Source organism: Corvus hawaiiensis, chromosome 24 (genome assembly GCF_020740725.1).
Source record: "Corvus hawaiiensis isolate bCorHaw1 chromosome 24, bCorHaw1.pri.cur, whole genome shotgun sequence".
NCBI lineage: Eukaryota > Metazoa > Chordata > Aves > Passeriformes > Corvidae > Corvus > Corvus hawaiiensis.
The window spans coordinates 1,638,202-1,656,669 of record NC_063236.1 but is presented as its reverse complement, the minus strand read 5'-3'; the positions used below and the strand labels follow the sequence as shown (position 1 = coordinate 1,656,669).

The 18,468-nt window shown below is 51.9% G+C and overlaps 1 protein-coding gene across 1 annotated transcript; it reads left to right on the top strand.

Moving 5' to 3' along the window:
* The first annotated feature begins 561 nt into the window (after positions 1 to 561).
* Positions 562 to 16,901, top strand: ACVR1B (activin A receptor type 1B). The gene is made up of 9 exons (XM_048327543.1): positions 562 to 641; positions 9,687 to 9,926; positions 10,858 to 11,106; positions 12,228 to 12,458; positions 13,049 to 13,216; positions 13,742 to 13,898; positions 14,384 to 14,508; positions 15,152 to 15,282; positions 15,870 to 16,901. The coding sequence occupies exons 2-9, from the start codon at positions 9,752 to 9,754 to the stop codon at positions 15,993 to 15,995; spliced, it is 1,362 nt and encodes a 453-aa protein (XP_048183500.1). The 5' UTR covers positions 562 to 641; positions 9,687 to 9,751; the 3' UTR covers positions 15,996 to 16,901.
* The last annotated feature ends 1,567 nt before the right edge of the window (positions 16,902 to 18,468 follow it).

Sequence of the window (18,468 nt, the reverse complement as noted above, 5' to 3'; positions counted from 1 at the left end):
ATATCTCACCCTATCACACACGTATCACATATCACACACGTGTCACATATCACACATGTATCACATATCACACACGTATCCCATATCACACCCTATCACACACGTGTCACATATCACACATGTATCACATATCACACACGTATCCCATATCACACCCTATCACACACGTGTCACATATCACACATGTATCACATATCACACACGTATCCCATATCACACCCTATCACACACGTGTCACATATCACACATGTATCACATATCACACACGTATCCCATATCACACCCTATCACACACGTGTCACATATCACACATGTATCCCATATCACACATGTATCCCATATCCCACCCTATCCCACAGCTCCCCCCCCCCCGCGGTCCTTTCCCCCCTCCCGTCCCCTGTGCGCACGCGCGGTCCCGCCCCGCCCCCGCCCCGCCCCGCCCCCCCGGGCCCGCCCCCGCTCCCCCTCCCGCCGGCGCTGCGGCCGCTCCGCTCCGAGGCCGCGGCGCGTCCCCGCCATGGCCGCCCGGGCCCCCCGCTCCCCGCCGGCTCCTCCCGCCGCCCGCCGGCCTCCGCCGCCCCCCGCCGCCGTCCTGCTCGCCCTGCTCCTGCTCCTGGCCGGGCCGCTCGGCGGGGCCCGCGGTGAGTGAGCGGCGGCGCCGGACCCGGCCCGCACCGGGCACAACATGGCGGCGCCCCCGCCCCCGCCGCGAGGGGAACGGGGAGGACCGGGGAAGGGTCGTGAGGGGGAGCAGGGGGCGATGCGGAGGGAACCGCGAGTGAGGCGATGCGGGGGGCTGAGGGCAGCGGGGGGGAGGGGCCGAGGCCTGCCTGGGCCTGGGGCTGCCGGGCGGCTGTGGGGCAGGGGGGCGGCTGTGGGGCGGGCGAGTGGGGGCTGAGGCCGAGGGGCGATTTCAGAGGGGCTTGGGGAGGGGGGCGGAAAGGGGGTGGGAGAGGGCTGAGGGAGCTGGAGGTGTGAGGAGGCCCTGAGGAGTTTGGGGGCGGGGAGACGCAGGGGTGGGTGTTTTAGGGTTGCGAGAAGGGCTGCGGCGGGGGGATCATGGCATGGGGGAGGCGAGAGGGTTGGAGGGGCCTGGAGCTGCCCCCAAGGCTGTGAGGAGGCCCCTGAGGGGTTTGGGGCGGGGACATAGGGGTGGGTGTTTCAGGCTGAAGAGAAGGGCTTGGGGCGGGATCCATGGGGTTAGGGGTCCTGGAAGCAGGGGGGACTCTGAAGGCAACAAGGACGTGTGCTGGAGGTTTGGAGGGCTTGAGCTTGGCCGGGGGGGCTCTCAGGGGGCTCACGGGTGTGTGGAGTGAAGGGGTCCCTGGAGCTGGTTTGGGACAGTCGCTTTTCCCTGCAGAGGAGATGGGGGGCTGTCGGGGAGGGGCAGCAGCAATTGGGGCTGGGGGTTGGCTCCCAGTGCCGGGGGGTCCTGCAGTGCCAGGGGATGCTCTGAAGAGGCCTATGCTCACCTTGGGAAGAGATCTGGGAGCCTTCAGCATGGTTTCAGGGGATAACGATGGGAATTGGGATTTATGGGCTTTTCACAGAGGAGGAGCTTGGGGGTCTCAGAGATGTTCTGGGCTTGTCACAGAGGAGTGTGTCAGCTCAAGGTGGGAAGTGCTACCGTGTTGTTGTGTAAGTTCTGGAGTTTGTGGCCTCTTCCCATTGTCCTGTGGTCCATCCCAGGGGGAACTTGGCAGCTCCCCGTGCCCCAGAGATGGCAGTGTGTCTGTAACATCCAGCCCTCTGGAATCGGCAGTTCGGGCTTTTAAGGGGACCTTTCCATACCCTGAGCTTCTGGACTAGAACAACTGTAAATATTTGTCTGGAGGGAGGGGAGGGAGGAAAACCTCTTTGTGTCGGTTGTTTGTTCCGTGTCGATCCATTTCCTTTCCCTGACCCGGTTTGGCCTCTTCCAGAGGGAAGAGTGACGGGTCTCAGCTCTGGGTTTGGGAAGAGTGGGGGCCCTCTGCTCCAGGCTTGGGGCAAGTGGCGGATCTCGGCTCCAATTTTAGGAAAAGCAAGGCTCCTGATTTGGGGTGAACTCGGCCCTTTCCCCCAGAGGAAGGGCCTGACTGAGCATCTCTCAGGGGGACAGGACAGGCAGGTGGCCATTGCCTCCAGTGTCCGAGGCTTCCCAGTGCAGTCCAGCTCTGTGGCTATCGGGGCGATCGCTGTTGTGTAACTTAGGTGCCTGTTCTGACAGGTTCCACAGTGGAATATTTCTCTCCTCCCCAACCTCTTGCCGTTTGTGTTCTGCATTCCCGACCGACCGTCGGAGGGTAATAAGTGTGTGTGTGCAGATCTGGGCTTGTTAGAGCACAGAGATGGCTTCAAACCTCACCTGGGCTGCAGGTGAGGGTTTACCTGCGAGTTCTGGGAATTTGGGAATAGAAATGTGCTTTTGGGAGGAGAGTAGCTGTGTTTCGGTGTAACCTCAGGTAAAACCCAGCCTTACAAGGGTGTTTCAGCTCCTCTGTGATAACTGGCAGAGCAGGATCAGATGAGACTCGTGGCACGGCTGTTCTCAGGCTTTCACTTAGGTAAAGGCTGGCGTTTATTAAAAAAAAAAATCATAATTAATAAACAGGAAAGGACCAATTGACTGTACAAATCCCCTGGAAACTTGGCGACTCCCGGCGCCTTTGATTTTGGGCTCTATGAGTGACTATTGTTTCCGCTCAGTGTGTGCTGAACGCTTTCATTCAGTACAAGGTGTGAGCTCAGCCTGGATTTGAGGGAGTTGCACTCATGGAATGAGGTGCAGGATGGCAGGGAACAGGGAATCACCCTGGGAATTGTTCGCTGCTCGAGCAGCCATGATGCACGTTTGGTATGCCGGGGCTGCCCTCACTATTGTGCTTCATACTGGAGATTTAGCAGCTGCTTATTCCGGGAAAGGCTGGAAAAACATCAGAATTTCTGCAGTGCTGGGGAGCGGGGAACCTCTGCGTGTCAGTAAACAGTGCAGGCAACACGCCTCCAGCCCCTTCCTTTAAAAAAAAAGGAAAATAATCAAGAAAGGCACCTTTGCAACGATGGCTACGGGGTGTTGTAGGTTGGCTTTGCTTGAAATAAATCAAAAACCCACCCTGGGGAACAATTTTGGAGCAGCAGATTTTATTATTAAAACACCTGCTTCAAATATTTACCCAGTTAAATCAGGCAAATGCTGCTTGGTCCATAAGTTATATCCTACAACTTTCCAAGAAAGCCTTTCTCTAACTGGAAATTAAAAACAGTGTCCAACAAGCATTCTTGAACTCGTTCAGCTCCTTGGCCAGACAGCTTGGGTTGTTTTTTTCCTTTCCCCTGGATACGCTGCCAGGAGAGTGGATGCTCCGGAAATGGCTGTTGCGAAAGGAGTGAAGTCAAACGTCAGTTCTCTTTAGCAGCAAGCAAAGTTCACTGGGTGGTGACCAGGGGAACGTGTCCTGCCCTGAGCAGACCAGGCAGGAATTGCTTCTCTGTGAGGGTTTTACAGCCATGAAATGCTGGGTGGGAGCTCCTTTGTCCTCCTTATTTAAGCCCCTGGCTCTCAGCTGCCCTGTGCTTCTCTTGCGCACCCTTATTTATTTATTTTCAGCAGAAAAAGAGCCTTCCCTGCACTTTAAATCCCCTTGATAAAGTCTCGCTGCCTTTTGTGGCCGTCTTGGAAGTACCTGTGGATTGCTGGATGTTAAACAATGTATTTCCACTCTGGAAAAGCCAATTGCCTGAGAGTAGCCAGGATGGGTCTGAAGTCTTGGAACCTTGATAAATAAACCTGGGCATCAGGTATGCAGGATGTTCTTCCACAGCACCGGTGTGTGAGGTCTGTTGACTCCTAAGCTGGTTTCCTGACAAGTTAAAACACAAAATAGGTGTCAGACCAGAGCCCAGAGAGGGAATGGGGAGCCATGTGTCTGTGTTCTGGGTGGGAGAGCAACAGCAGAAGCATCAAGGCTTCTTCTAATTAACCTCTTAATGATGAGACTCCCATCAATTCCTTATTTACAATTCATTTAGAAGCTCTTTTGTGTTCCTTGAGTAGATGCAGGGAAAGTTCTGCACTTTAAAGGCACATTCTTCCTGCCTCTGTTTTTTTTTTTTTTTTTTTTTCCATTTCGTGTGTTTTCTAGTCAGCCGTGCTGCCTTCACGTCAGGTCCAGCCTGTGCCAGGGGACTGCAGCCAGCTCAAAGAAGTTGAGACTCCTACTTCCAACTTGAAATATCCTAGGATAATGTTTAGTTTCTGGATGACTTGCTTTAAAGTGCTTTGTTTTTTCATAGTGCTTTGCAGCTAATTTTAACTCCATTTCGTTTAGCAGCAGTGGGTCAGTAGATATCATAAGCACCAGCAAGAACCAAAAGAAAGATGTTTGAATCCAAAATAGGAGGAGAAATTGAAGGGGAAACAAGATGTAGGGAAGGTACTCGAGGTGGTGGTGCTGTATCTGTGGAAGGGCAGATCCGCGCTCATTTCTCCAGCTCCTTAGTAAGGAAATGGGCAGTGAGAGCATCCAGAACTGGCCTAACATTTGATTTTGGAGGCCGTGGGTGCAGGCGAGCTGGCTATGGCGGCTTGGAGGAGACACTGGAGGAGTCACTTTGGACTTGAATGTCTCCTAGCAAGGGATGTCAGGATCCCAGTTGCAGACACCAAGCAGCAGAACAGTCGAGGTGAATGTGTGAAGGGCCAGCAAGATGATCGGAGGGATGGAGCACCTCTCCTAGAAGGAAAGGCTGAGAAAATTGGGATTGTCCAACCTGGAGGACAGAAGCTTTGGGGTGACCTAATTGTGGCCTTCCAGTACCTGAAGGGAGTCTGCAAGAAAGATGGAGAGAGACTTATTTACAAGGAGTGCCAGGACACAGGGAATGGCTTCCCACTGACAGAGAGCAGGGTTAGATGGGATAGTGGGAAGGAATTGTTCCCTGTGAGGGTGGTGAGGCCCTGGCACAGGGTGCCCAGGGAAGCTGTGGCTGCCCCTGGATTGCTGGAAGTGTCCAAGGCCAGGCTGGATGGTGCTTGGAGCACGCTGGAATAGTGGAAAGTGTCCCTGCCCATGGCAGGAGGTGGAGCAAGATGGGCTTTAAGGTCCCTCCCAACCCAAGCCATTCCAGGATTCCATGATAATATAATGGAAAGTAAATCTTTTTTCTTTAAAGCCTTCATCAGATGGCTCAGTGTGCCCTCATTGTTGCCTTTGGGAATGGGAGCTGGTTGTTTTCTTGGAGCTCTGTTCCTTTATCCAGCTGAACAAGGAGCACGCAGGGACTCCTGGACACACCTCTGCTCCCTCACCACGAGGGAATGGATATTATTCCTAACCCCCTGTGATACGGATTGTTCCTTATTTTGGCACAGCAGAGAGCCAGACACTGACAGGTATTTCTTTCTTCCAGCATGTTTACACACGTCCCTCTTCATTAAAGCATCTGAAGAAGCAGCAGAGCTACAAAGCCAATTGTTTCCCATTTCTGTTGCTGCCGTTATGCTGCTGCAGCATGAAACTGGTGCTCCCAGAGTGGGGCTCGTTAAGTTTGGTGCTGCACAAAAACACAATCAATTGCAGCTCCTGTTCCAGAGCCTTGGAAAAGCTCAAAGTCAGGGCAAACATTCTTCCAGCCTCAATTCAAACTGTTGAAAAAGAACAGCAGCTACAATCCCTGCAAAAAATCTGTTTATCTGGTAAATACGTGGGTGGTTATTGGCAATTTTACCAATGATCATCTTCAGGTTAATTATCCTCATACATATTGATCAGGTAGAGTTCAGCCCTGAGAAAATGGCATCTTTCTCAGGCACAGCTTTGGGAGATGCTGGAAAATGTATTCCAAAAGGTGGTTAACACCATTGCAGGAGATTTTGCTGTGAAACTTTCCCCTGTCTAGCTGCAGAGACATCTTGACACATGCAACTCCGTGTGAGCATAAATATGTGCAAAATGAGCTCGGAGAGTTGCTGGGAAAGGAGGAGAAACGTTCTTTGCCTGTCAGAGCTCAGTATTTGAGTCTCCCTGGAGCATAGAGCTTGAATCTACAGCCCCCCACCTGTTTGTTTGGATCCATTTGGGGAATACAGGTTGCTTTTAATGGGGGGGATTTGGTGGGAGAGAGCCAGCCCTTGTTTTCCTCTCTTCAGTGGTTGATGCAGGGGGTTATGGATACCTCTGTGCCCCGGGATCCTTTCAGAGCTGGGGCCGTAACCCGGGAACCTCGTGGGGAGCAGAAGCAGCTCTTGGGCTTGAAGGAGTCAAACCCTGGGCTGGGATACATTGAGGATCGAGGAGAGCTTGTCTTTTGGCAGTGCTGACTGACCTCTCTGGTTTTGGGGAAGAGGCCCTGCACTCGGCTGGCTGCGCCTGGCCGAATCACAGCAAGGTTTGCTCCAACCTGCTCCATCTCTCCAGTGAGAACAAAGCTTCATCCACAGGATCTGCAGCTGAACGTTGGGCTTGTTCAAACAGTGTCTGAAGGGCTGGGCTGGGCTCCGAGCGGGATGTCGGTGTGGGGAGCAGATCGGGCGGGCTCTGCTCCAGCTCCGCTTGCACCTTCCACACAGACTCATCCCCGGGCGCTCTGCGAGGGGGGAACGCGCCGCCCCAGCTCTGGGAACTGCTCTTTGTTTCCCTTCACCCCATCTATTTCCTTCAGCCCAGGCGGTTTCTTTTATTAAGTAGATTATATGTTTGGCTCAATAGGAGCTTTTCTTCCCGAAGAAAAAAGAATGCTGTTGGCATGAAAAATCCCTTTATCCACTCCTGCTTTGCCCTGGCTGCTCTCGAGAGCACCCAAGAGATACCTGCGGGGGGCTCTGCTTCCCTGTCCACCTTCTGTCCCCCACCCAAGGGCAAACAACAGTTGCTTTTTCCTGGCTTCTAGTAGGTTTCTGATAGGAGAAGAGTTTTCCCTTCTGGTTAACCAAACTGGAGTTACTGGACCCGCGTGAGTTGCACTGTAATTCTCCTCTTTGCCAGGAGCTTCCCAGTGAACCCTGGTGCAGACAGGCCTTTCCTCCCTGGCACACACAGAAAATTGGAGAGTTCCTGCCTGCCGCCTGGAGGTTCTGGCCAGCAGTACCTGGAAAGCCCCTCAAGGGTCTCTGATGAGACGTGTAGAGAAGGACAGTCGTGTGCTGAAGGCTCCATTCTCTTTGTTCCAGCTGCTCTCCGACCGTGGAGATTTTTGAGGTGCAAACATAAGAATTGAAGTTAAAAAAGAGCAGTTGTCTCAGAGGGGGAACGGGGTGAAGTGAAGCCGTGGGGCATCCCCCTCCTTAGCAGGAAATTTTGGCTTTCTGCACAGAACAGATAAGGATCTCGCTCTGTCTCGGGGCTGGGGCTCTGGTATCATACCTTGCAGGTAAAGTGATTTTTTTTTTGGTTTTTAATCCTACAAATGAGACTGAGCAGACACAACCAGCTTCTCTGCTTTCCCTCTCAAAGGTATGCTTAGTTTCAGGCCAGATACTTCACTCAGAAGTTTACAAAACCAGTTTTATTAGTGCATTGAAGTGCTTTGTTTGCTTTGGAGCTTCTGGAAGCAAAACTGCCACAGCCTAAATCTTGGGATTGAGACCTCAAAAATGAGTGCAACAGGAACAAAGTTCAGTTTTGTTGTATCTAAATCAAACTGAAAAGAACCTACACAGTGAAATGTGTGTGGGTTAAATGTTTTTAATTTGTACCTCGAGCTTTTGATAAGTAATAAGGGAGATGCTTTAAAAGACCTTTTCCTTTTAAGTAGACATGAAGGCAGGAATGTGCCCTGGCTGCTCTTTGCCATCTCAGATTTTCATAAAATCTCCTTTATCACCAACCTTTGTTCCCCCAAGTGTATATATTCTTCAGAATTGTCTTTTCTGCACTCTGCTGACCATGGGAAAACACTGATCTTGGAGCTGTTTGAGGTGAATGTTAGTGGAGGGTTTTTTTCCTTTCATTACAATATTTCCTCTTAAAATCTTCAGAATCTGTGGATGTTCTGCACCCTTCTCAGGGTGCACACAGATCAATCTGAGGGTCTTCCCTGTCCGTTTTCTGTCCCGTGTCCCTTTTCACTGGCCTGTGCTGAGCACCTGGTAATAAGCTACATTTGCTCATGATGCTTTTTAAAGGTGTCTCACTCAACAGCTCTTCAGGTTTTAATCACAGTTACAGAATCCTGGAATATCCTAAGTTGGAAGGGACCCACCAGGATCATCCAATCCAACTCCTGGTCCTGCACAGGACACCCCAACAATCCCACCCTGTGCCTGAGAGTGTTGTCCAAATGCTCCTGGAGCTCTGGCAGCCTCGGGGCTGTGACCATGGAGCCTGTTCAGTGCCCAACCACCCTCTGGGGGAAGAACCTCTTCCTGATACCCATCCTAAACCTCTCCTGACACAGCTCCAGACGTTCCCTTGGCTCTTGTCACTGGCTTTTCACTGCAGTTTTGAATCTGTTGATTCCAAACTAACCAGCACCCACATTCAGCCCATCTGAAACAGCTCGCAACAACAGCTGGAAAAGGAGGAGCAGCTTCCAGAGAGACTTAAGTGAATAGTAATGCAATTACCCTGATTGATTTACCCAGGTCTCTGGGATAAGGGCTAATGGGTGTCTTCCTCCTAAACCAACCGTGAGTAAATCAGGACCAGCTTGTTTTTCATTAAGCTTGAGGTAACATGGCCCCACACACAAGTGTTGAGGTGACTTTGTGTGTGACTTTACACTGAGAGGATTTAGATCAGCCTGGGCAGAGTTAACTGTGGCACTTGTATCTTTTAAAACCCTTCTTCACACCCTCCCTACCTGAAAGCCCATTTCTGCAGCGGGTAGGGACATGTTTTGGATTCCCTCTGGGAAGGCTGGGAGAGCTGAGGAAAGCTGGTGAAAACCCGGCATGCTGCTAAACAAGCCCCACCCTTCTTCTTGACATTGTTGGATTCCTCTTTGTTCCCAAGGATGGCAAGGCCTGGGGATTTGCTTACAGTTTTTCAGGCAGCTTGAGAAAAGTACAATGACAGCTGGGACGTGGAAAAATGTGGGAATCTGCCTCAGAGTTTCTCCTTCTCTTTATCCAAATAATCTTTGTGGAGAGCAGGCAAAAAGCCAGGAATTTATTTGACCCAAGGTAGTGTCTCAGATCAGGAAAGCAGTTACTAAATAAGTGGCTGATCTAGCTGGGTGTAGCACGCTTGGCTCGTGCAGTCGGTTGGGATTGGGTTTGGTTTGGCATCTGCCAGCTGCTCCTTGTCTCTGTGAGCCGGGGTGGTCGTCCCTTGCCAGCCCAGATTGGGCAGCTCCTGGAGCCCGGACAGTCAGCCCAGGTGGAATCAGGTCAGTCAGTTTGAGTAATTGCTGGTTTTGGTTTGAGTCTGACCCGAGGTTGGGCTGGGAGTGGATCTCAGTCGGATCTCACCCGGTTTGCAGGGATGATTTGGGTCACCGCTGGTGGTGATTGCAACAGGGGCGGGCAAAGGGCTGCCTGGGCAGGCACCTCCTGGAAAGGCTCCTCTGCCTCCACACTCTGTTTCATGCCGAAATTGGATTCTTGCAGGTCTGGAATACTGGGTATGACTTGTGCTGTTCGCAGAGCCGGTTCTTCCAGAGCTTGAGAACGGCCCTTCTGGAATGGAGAATATAAAGAAGGTTTCCTCTTGTTTGAGCTTTTGCTCTCCGTGGGTTTTAAGGAGTTGATTTTGTTTTGATTTCAGCTTTGACATGTCTGTGCTCTGACTGCAAACAAGCCAACTCCACGTGTGAGACGGACGGCGCCTGCATGGTCTCGGTCTTCAACCTGGATGGTGTCAAACACCATGTTCGGACCTGCATTCCTGAGGCAAAATTGATTCCTGCTGGGAAACCCTTCTACTGTCTGAGTTCAGAGGATCTGCGTAATACTCACTGCTGCTACTCCGATTTTTGCAACAAAATTGATTTAATGGTTCCCAGCGGTGAGTAGAGAGTCAGATAAATCATGTGTTTGAAGTGGGAGGAGAGGAGCTGTCTGTTTGGGATTGGGAATTTGGAGTTCTCGGCCCTGTTTTCACTTCTTCCCTTCAGTTGCTGCATGAACTTGAGCACTGGGTTTATTTCCTTCATCTGTAAAGTGGAGAAAACAAACTACTTCAAACTAAAATGGGAATGCATGTGTTCCCTTTGTCACCGAGCTGGACCTGCCTTTATGAGCTGGAGTTGCTTCCCTTCCAGGAGTCCAAATCTTTTCAGTGCTGAGCACAAGTGTGGGAACATTGCAGCAGCTTCAGAGCAAAGTGTGTGGGGAGGAAGGTGCCCGGGTTCAGAATACACGCAGGGGAAGCAGCTCTGCCTCTGAGTGAGGGTGTGGGAAACTTCTGCTTCTCATTCCTGGGACGGAGAGGGCATGTGGTGCTTCCTCATGCCTCCTACTTTCTGTTTTGGGCTGGTTTTTAGTGGGTGCTGTGAAGACTGTGGAGTAATTTTCCTTGGGAGCAGTGAGGAGGTCTCATCTGTGCTCAAAAGAACAAATAATTGTCTTAGGTACAAGTTCAGTGGTTGTTGCAGGGCAAAAGGGAAAGAGGGAGTAGGGAGGCCTGGCTGACTGGTTGAGTTCAAATGGAAGGTGAACTGCAGGCTGTTCTGGAAAATCAGCCCAGAACACATTCCTGTCTAAAAGAATGAATGCCCATAATCCCTGATCTCACAATTGCAGCTCCATCTTCATTTTGGGGTTTCAGCTTCATTTTGCCTGCCTGATGATCAGCCCCACCTTAACATCGTTGTTTGATGTGTCCCCAGGCTAAAGTTGTCCAGGCTCTGAGAGAACAGTAAAACACAAGAAGAAAGTCCTCAAAGGAATGATAATTTTCTCAAAGTGTCTGGTTTTCTCCTCCCTTTCCTCCCAAGGACACCTGAAAGACAATGAGCCCCCATCAAGCTGGGGTCCCGTGGAGCTGGTGGCGGTGATTGCCGGGCCCGTCTTCCTCGTGTTTGTTGTAATGATCATTGTAGTCTTTGTGTTCCATCACCACCAACGAGTCTACCACAACCGCCAGCGGCTGGACATGGAAGACCCTTCTTGTGAAATGTGCCTTTCCAAGGATAAGACCTTGCAAGATCTGGTCTATGATCTCTCCACCTCCGGCTCTGGCTCAGGTATTGCAAGATGACAGGACGTGACCTATGAGAAGTTGTAGCTGGAGTTGTCTCTTTGGGCTCGTGGTTGCCACAGCTTTGCCACAGCGGTGAGGCTGCTGCCTCGGAGCCTGTTCAGGGAGTCTGTCATGAGTCTGTTCAGGGGGTCTGTCATGAGTAACTCGAAGGGATGTTTAAAGTCTGTTGTGGTAAGAGCAATAGTTAAACTCCTCCTTAACTGCAAGAGGATACCTCAAACAGCTGCATCTATTCCCAGTTTAGCTTTGGAACAGGATTTGGGTTGGAAACAGGCATTAACTGCTAACCTGTGCATTGTTGGCTTTCAGAGGGGAATGCAGGATGTCACCTGCATCAAAGCTGCAGGAAAATGGGGAAGATCGCAGCATATCAACATTTTATGGTGCAAACAGTGCATTTGCACAGCCCATTTCATCCCAGAGAACCCTTGGGTCTCCCCAGGTGGATGATGTGCAGTGTTTGCTTCTGTAGCACTTAAAAGGAGTCCCCAGAATAGATGGAAAGTCATCATTTAGTGGTGGCTCTGAACTAGGAAGGTAGTCGGGTTAAAGAATATAAGGCATTTTGCAGCAGATGGAAACTGCAGGAAAATCCACAGAGGAGACAGAGAATGTCACAACCTGGTATTTGACCAGGGAATAAACCTTCAGCAGCACATCTGCTGCTATATGTAAAATACTTGGGATGTCTTCTATGCGTGCTGTGAGCAGGTGAGCTCCGTGCTTTCTGTAAGCAATGGCAGCGATGCTGGGACTCCTTTCTTAAGAGGAATTTGGGGGGTTTTCTGCTTTTTAGCAGAAACTGACTTCATCGAGTTCCATTCTGTGCATATTGAGGCTGCAGTTCCTTTGATCTGTCGTGGAGCAGAAGTTCCCCAACTGCTCCATGCCGGATCTCTGCTTCAAAGCAAAATGCAGATGCTGCCCAAGCAGTGGCACATCCCACGCAAGAGCTGCCACCATTCCCTGGTTTGGGTCTTGCTCAGGCTCCCAGTCATTATCAGATGTAGAGCCTGCTGGGTTTGAGGACATTCTTCAGCCTCTGGGGTTTCAGGAGGTTTTCTGCTACCACAGAGATTCATTCCTCCGATTCTTTGTCCCCAGGCTTGCCTCTGTTTGTCCAGCGGACCGTGGCTCGGACAATTGTCCTTCAGGAGATCATCGGCAAAGGCCGCTTTGGGGAGGTGTGGCGGGGCAGGTGGCGTGGAGGTGACGTGGCTGTGAAGATCTTCTCTTCACGTGAGGAGCGTTCCTGGTTCAGGGAAGCAGAGATATACCAAACTGTGATGCTGCGGCACGAGAACATCCTGGGATTTATTGCTGCGGATAACAAAGGTAAGAAGTGCCTGAGAGAAGAGGTTTCACCACTGTGCAGCCAGTTCCAAGAAGTTTTCTCTAATACCCAATCTAAACCTTCCCTGGTGCGACTTTAGGCCTTTTCCTCTGTTCTTGTCGCTTGTTGCCCCACCTGGCCCCATCCTCCTGTCAAGGAGTTGAACAGACTGAGAAGGTCCCCCCTGAGCCTCCTTTTCTCCAGGCTGAGGCCCCACCTACCTCAGCCGCTCTTCAGAAGTTCTCCAGACCCTTCCCCAGCTCCACTGCCCATCTTTGGTCACACTCCAGCACCTCCACGTCTTTCTTGTCATGGGGGACTAAAGCTGACTAAAGTCAACTTCTCAGGGCCTCTACACTGCCCAAAACTGACTCCAGGATTCGAGGTGTTGCCTCACCAGTGCCTGGCACGGGGGGTCAGTCACTGCCCTGGTTCTGCTGGCCACGCTATGGCTGATATGAGCCATTTCTTACTTGCCCCTGTGGAGCTGCAGCCTTACGCAGCAGCTCTGCTCTGTCCCAAAAGCGTGTGGGATGCTCAGTGGCCATCCCTGCACTGGATCTGCCTGAGCTCCATCTCTTTCCTGTTGCAGATAATGGGACATGGACTCAGCTGTGGCTCGTCTCTGACTACCATGAGCACGGGTCTCTCTTTGACTACCTGAATCGGTACACGGTGACTATCGAGGGCATGATCAAGCTTGCCCTGTCTGCTGCCAGTGGGCTGGCCCACCTGCACATGGAGATCGTGGGCACTCAGGGTAAAACCGAAGTTGGAAAAGGCATTGGGAATTCTTGAGGGGAGGATAAAGCAGGACTGCTGAAGGGAGCTGATGTGCTGTACAGCAAACCCTGCCTGAGTCAGCCCGGCTTCATCTGGTGGTTATTGACCAGAAATAGAGCGATTGCTTTGGCTGGCTGCGAAGTGGGTTAACCTGGCGCTCGCTCCCAGGAGTTATATCACCATTTCACATCCCATCCTAAAATTGGCGCTGCCTGGGTGGGATGTGAGCACAGGCAGCAGCAGAATCACAAACTCCTGACGTTGGCGCCTGTGCTGGGATGTGGAGTTTACATCCCTCTTGAGGCCTCTGGGTGCCACTGCATCAGCAGCGCCTCCAAAACACGATTGGAGCCTTTCCCTGCTCCGTTCCTTACGAATCTAAACAGGAAAATGTGTTGCAACAGCGGGTTTAACGCCCTGAAATCCGGTGCTGCCTCTGCTCCCGTTCGACAAATGGAATTCCCCAGCTTGACCCTTGCTGCTTTTTATTTTGCTCTGCTAGGAAAACCTGGGATCGCTCACAGAGACCTGAAGTCCAAGAACATCTTGGTGAAGAAGAACGGCACATGTGCCATCGCTGACCTGGGCCTGGCCGTCCGGCACGACTCCGTCACGGACACGATTGATATCGCACCAAATCAAAGGGTCGGCACCAAACGGTAGGGAAGTGCATTTGAAGGTGTTTGAGTGTGACTGGAAATGCCTGAGCTGCTGGTTGAGCATTGGGGGAATTCTCTGAATTCAGCATTTCCCAGCGTCTTGCAGGATCAGTTTTGTGCCCGAGTTGATGCCAAAGGGATGTTCCAGGTGTCACCACGCTGGGAGGTGTGGGCTAGCCGTGTAAACCTGGCACCAGGAGCTCATGTGATATGTGACAAGCAGCTTGGCCTCGCTAAAGCCTTTGGGACCTTCTGTTGGGAGCTTGATGTAGTTTTGGGACATTTTTACCTCTTCTCCCAGCTTGCTGGAGTTCTTGAGTTATTTTCTTTGCTCTCTTAGATCACGGGGCCCAGTTCTGTTTTGATGGTGTCTGTGCCAAGCAGAGCTTTTTCTGCTGGGAAGTGCTGTGTGGGGAAAGTGATCATTTACTATCTTCCAGAGAATTCCTTCTCAGAATGAACATGCTTTTCCTTTCTCTCTGCAGATACATGGCCCCAGAAGTCTTGGATGAAACCATCAACATGAAGCATTTTGATTCATTTAAATGTGCCGATATCTACGCCTTGGGCTTGGTCTACTGGGAGATTGCTCGAAGGTGCAACGCAGGAGGTAACGTCCTTTGTGTGCCTGGGCCATTGGCTACACTTGCTCCAGGGTCTCCCAGCCCTGGGGTTCCTATTGATCACAACCTTGGGGTTCCTGTTGATCGGGAGTTTGGGAGGTTTGAGCGAGAACAGGGCTGTGGGAGGATGTGTCCCTGTGTGTTGTCACTGAGGGAGGTAACAGAAGTGACCCATGACTGCTGCTAAGCCTGGCCAATGTTAGGTCAAGGGTGTTGGTGCTCCCAGTGGTGGCTGATGTTCCTTTGGATGGATTTTAAGGAAGTGGTGGTGCCGATTGGTGGGGGACTCCCCCAGATCAGTATAAATGTCTTGGCATGTGCAGCTGCAGCATCATCCCACGTGTGACAGTCCCACTGCTGTGGAGATTCAGTGACCCTGGCGCCTTGCTGGGAGGTGTTGATCCCAGCCTGCTGACTCTGTTCCAGTTTAGGCAGCTGCATTTTATTTCCCTGAATTTTTCTTGTTAACTCCAATTCCAGATTCTTCATTTCTGTTCTAAATAACTGCAAAGTGTTGACGCATCTCAGCAGTGAGTCATGGAGCCCAAACCTTATCTGTCTGCCTTTAGCAAGCACAGTGGCCACGGTCCCTGTTCCCAGGAATTTCATTTTCCCTGCTCTGCCTTTCAGGTATCCATGAGGAGTATCAGCTTCCCTACTACGACCTTGTACCCTCTGATCCTTCAATTGAGGAGATGCGGAAGGTCGTGTGTGACCAGAAATTACGGCCAAACATCCCAAACTGGTGGCAGAGCTACGAGGTAAGGTCTGCTTTCATCTCCATGCCCCCTCCCTCTCCTGTGAGGAAAGGCTGAGAGAATTGGGATTGTCCAGCCTGGAGAACAGAAGCTTTGGGGTGACCTAATTGTGGCCTTCCAGTACCTGAAGGGAGTCTGCAAGAAAGATGGAGAGAGACTTATTTACAAGGAGTGCCAGGACACAGGGAATGGCTTCCCACTGACAGAGAGCAGGGTTAGATGGGATAGTGGGAAGGAATTGTTCCCTGTGAGGGTGGTGAGGCCCTGGCACAGGGTGCCCAGAGAAGCTGTGGCTGCCCCTGGATTGCTGGAAGTGTCCAAGGCCAGGCTGGATGGTGCTTGGAGCACCCTGGAATAGTGGAAGGTGTCCCTGCCCATGGCAGTGGGATGGGATGAGAGGGGCTTTAGGGTGCCTTCCAACTCAAACCATTCTGTGATTCCCCCAGGAGGTAACGAGTGAGCGCTGTAAGGGGCGCTCTGATTTTGGGGGGTGTGGAGGCTGTGAGTGCCCAGGCAGAGCAGCAGCCTGGCAGACCAGTGGGGCCAGGGGAAGAGCAGAGCACTGACCTTCGTTGTTGTTTCTTGCCCAGGCACTACGGGTGATGGGCAAGATGATGCGAGAGTGCTGGTACGCCAACGGAGCAGCTCGGCTCACTGCCCTCCGCATCAAGAAAACCCTCTCCCAGCTCAGTGTCCAGGAAGATGTGAAAATTTAGGCTCTGAGCCTCAGCAGGAGGAAACTGCACAGGAGCTGCTGTGCTACAGTAGACATGTGATGGAGGCCTACCTCGTGTTTCAGCCCAACCTACTGCTACAACCAGACAGCGGGACCTGCAGGCTGCTAGGCAGGGGGACGGAGCCTACAGAATCGCTCTCTTCCCTGCTTGGGTATGAAACAATCTGAAACCTTTTGTGATCACCTCCTGAGAGCATGGAGACTTGAGAGGGACTTTACCTGAGGGATCTCAGCCATGATCGTAACTCTTTGTTCCTTTAAAGGAAATCCCTGTAAAGTTCAGCGTGCGTTGAGCACCCACTGGCGGGGTCGGAGCCAAGCCCGGGTGCTCGGTGCCGGGAGTGGGAAGGGAAAGGGAAGGTTTTCTTGCCGTACTCTTGAGGATTTTTCCAGGGACTGGCACGTTAATGCAGAAAAAGCAAAACAAATGGTGCTCTCTTCCGAGAGGCTGAGCCGGAACAGTTGATCAGCTTCACAAAACCGTTTCCCCTCCTTTTCTTAAGCTTGAAAAAGTCCAACTCAGCGCCCTGGCGGCCGTCGGGGCGCACCGGTGTCTGCATGCGCGGGGTGCGCGTGTCCCTGTGCCTGGTCATCTCCTCCATAGCCGTGCGGTGTCTGCCTGTGGGTGGCTCATCTCTGTCCGTGCTTCCTGTGCATGTGCAAATCTCGAGTGTCCCGTTCGTGAGCTGTTGCGCTGGTGCTCTCCGTGCTGAGTCGTGAGCGTTGTGGAGCTTGGACGGGCTGCTGCCGAGCGGATCCCTGGCTCCCCGATGGGCGCCGCGGCCGTGCCGACTCCGCCGCCGGCTGCCAGAATGTCCCATCAGGTTGCCTCACTGCCACCCCTTCCCTTTTTTTAAGACAAAACAAATAAGGAACTGAGAATCGCTCCTGGAATCCAGGTTTTTTTGTCTTGAGCCCCTGGGGTTTGTAATTCTTGGTAGCCGGGAGCTGAGATGTGTCGGAGATGGAGCAGGCGCTGTGGCCGGCACGTGGGGAAATGCAGGACTCGGTTCCCCTGGGAGCACAGTTCCCAAGTCCACCACCCAGGCAGATCTCTGGGGGCCTGATGATGCAGCACTACAGGCTGGGGACAGAGTGGTTGGACAGTGGCCAGGCAGAGAGGGAACTGGGGGTACTGGTCGACAGCAGGCTGGACATGAGCCAGCAGTGAGCCCAGGTGGCCAAGAAGGCCAACGGCTCCTTGCCTGGATCAGGAATAGTGTGGCCAGCAGGACCAGGGAAGTCCTTCTTCCCCTGTACTTGGCACTGGTGAGGCCACACCTCGAGTGCTGTGCCCAGTTCTGGGCCCCTCAGTTCAGGAAGGACGTGGAGACGCTCGAACGTGTCCAGAGGAGGGTGACAGGGCTGGTGAGGGGCTTGGAACACAAGCCCTGTGAGGAGCGACTGAGGGAGCTGGGGCTGTTTAGTCTGGGGAAAAGGAGGCTCAGGGGAGGCCTCATCACTCTCTGCAACTCCCTGAAAGGTGGCTGTAGCCAGGGGAGGGTCGGGCTCTGCTCCCAGGCAACCACTGACAGAACGAGAGGACACAGCCTTGAGCTGCGCCAGGGGAAGTTCAGGTTGGACGTCAGGAAAAAATTCCTCACTGGAAGAGTGATTGGGCACTGGAATCGTCTGCCCAGGGAGGGGTGGAGTCACCGTCCCTGGACGTGTTTGAGAAAAGCCTGGATGTGGCACTCGGTGCCGTGGTTTAGTTGATGAGGAAGTGTTAGGTTAGGGCATAGGTTGGACTTGATGCTCTCAAAGGTCTTTTCCAACCTAGTTCATTCTGTGACTCTGTGATGTGGGTGCTGGGGGTGCTCTGCACCTCGCAGAGGCCCTGGGCAGGATCTGACTGCAGGTGTGGGTTGGGAAATCAACATCCATCATTTTAATATAAGTGTATAAATATCTCCTAATGTGGAAGTGGCTGTGTCTCAGTGTGGGGTGGGGGGATCTGCATGGGTTTTCTTTTGATTCAGTGCTGAATCCAGGTGAGGGAGAGGTGGGGTGACTACAGCAAACATGGAAGTCAGGGCTGTGGCTGCCATGATGACTTTGGCAGTCAGGAAGAGCCGTGGTGTGGAAGTCAGGTCAGTGTCTGCAGCAGAGAACTCTGAAGCCATAACTTTTAACTGGAGTGGTTTTGATTATTATTTTTTTTAATTATTATTATTATTATTATTGTTTTCTGGGAGGGTCTGGATTTTAACTTTTTTGAATATTGTTAATTCTTTCTAAGAGCAGAAAAACAATCTCTAATTATTACCTCTTGACCTGTTGGTTTGTAAAGAAATCACTGCAAAAAAAAAAAAAAAGAAAAAAAACCAAATGCACAGCTCGATTTACACTGGAACTGTTTCTACTCTGACCTTGCTCCTGCTCTCTAAGGTGAGGTTTCATCTTTGCTCCGGCCGCCAGGGTTAAGTCTTTATTTCAATCCCTCTGTTCTTGCT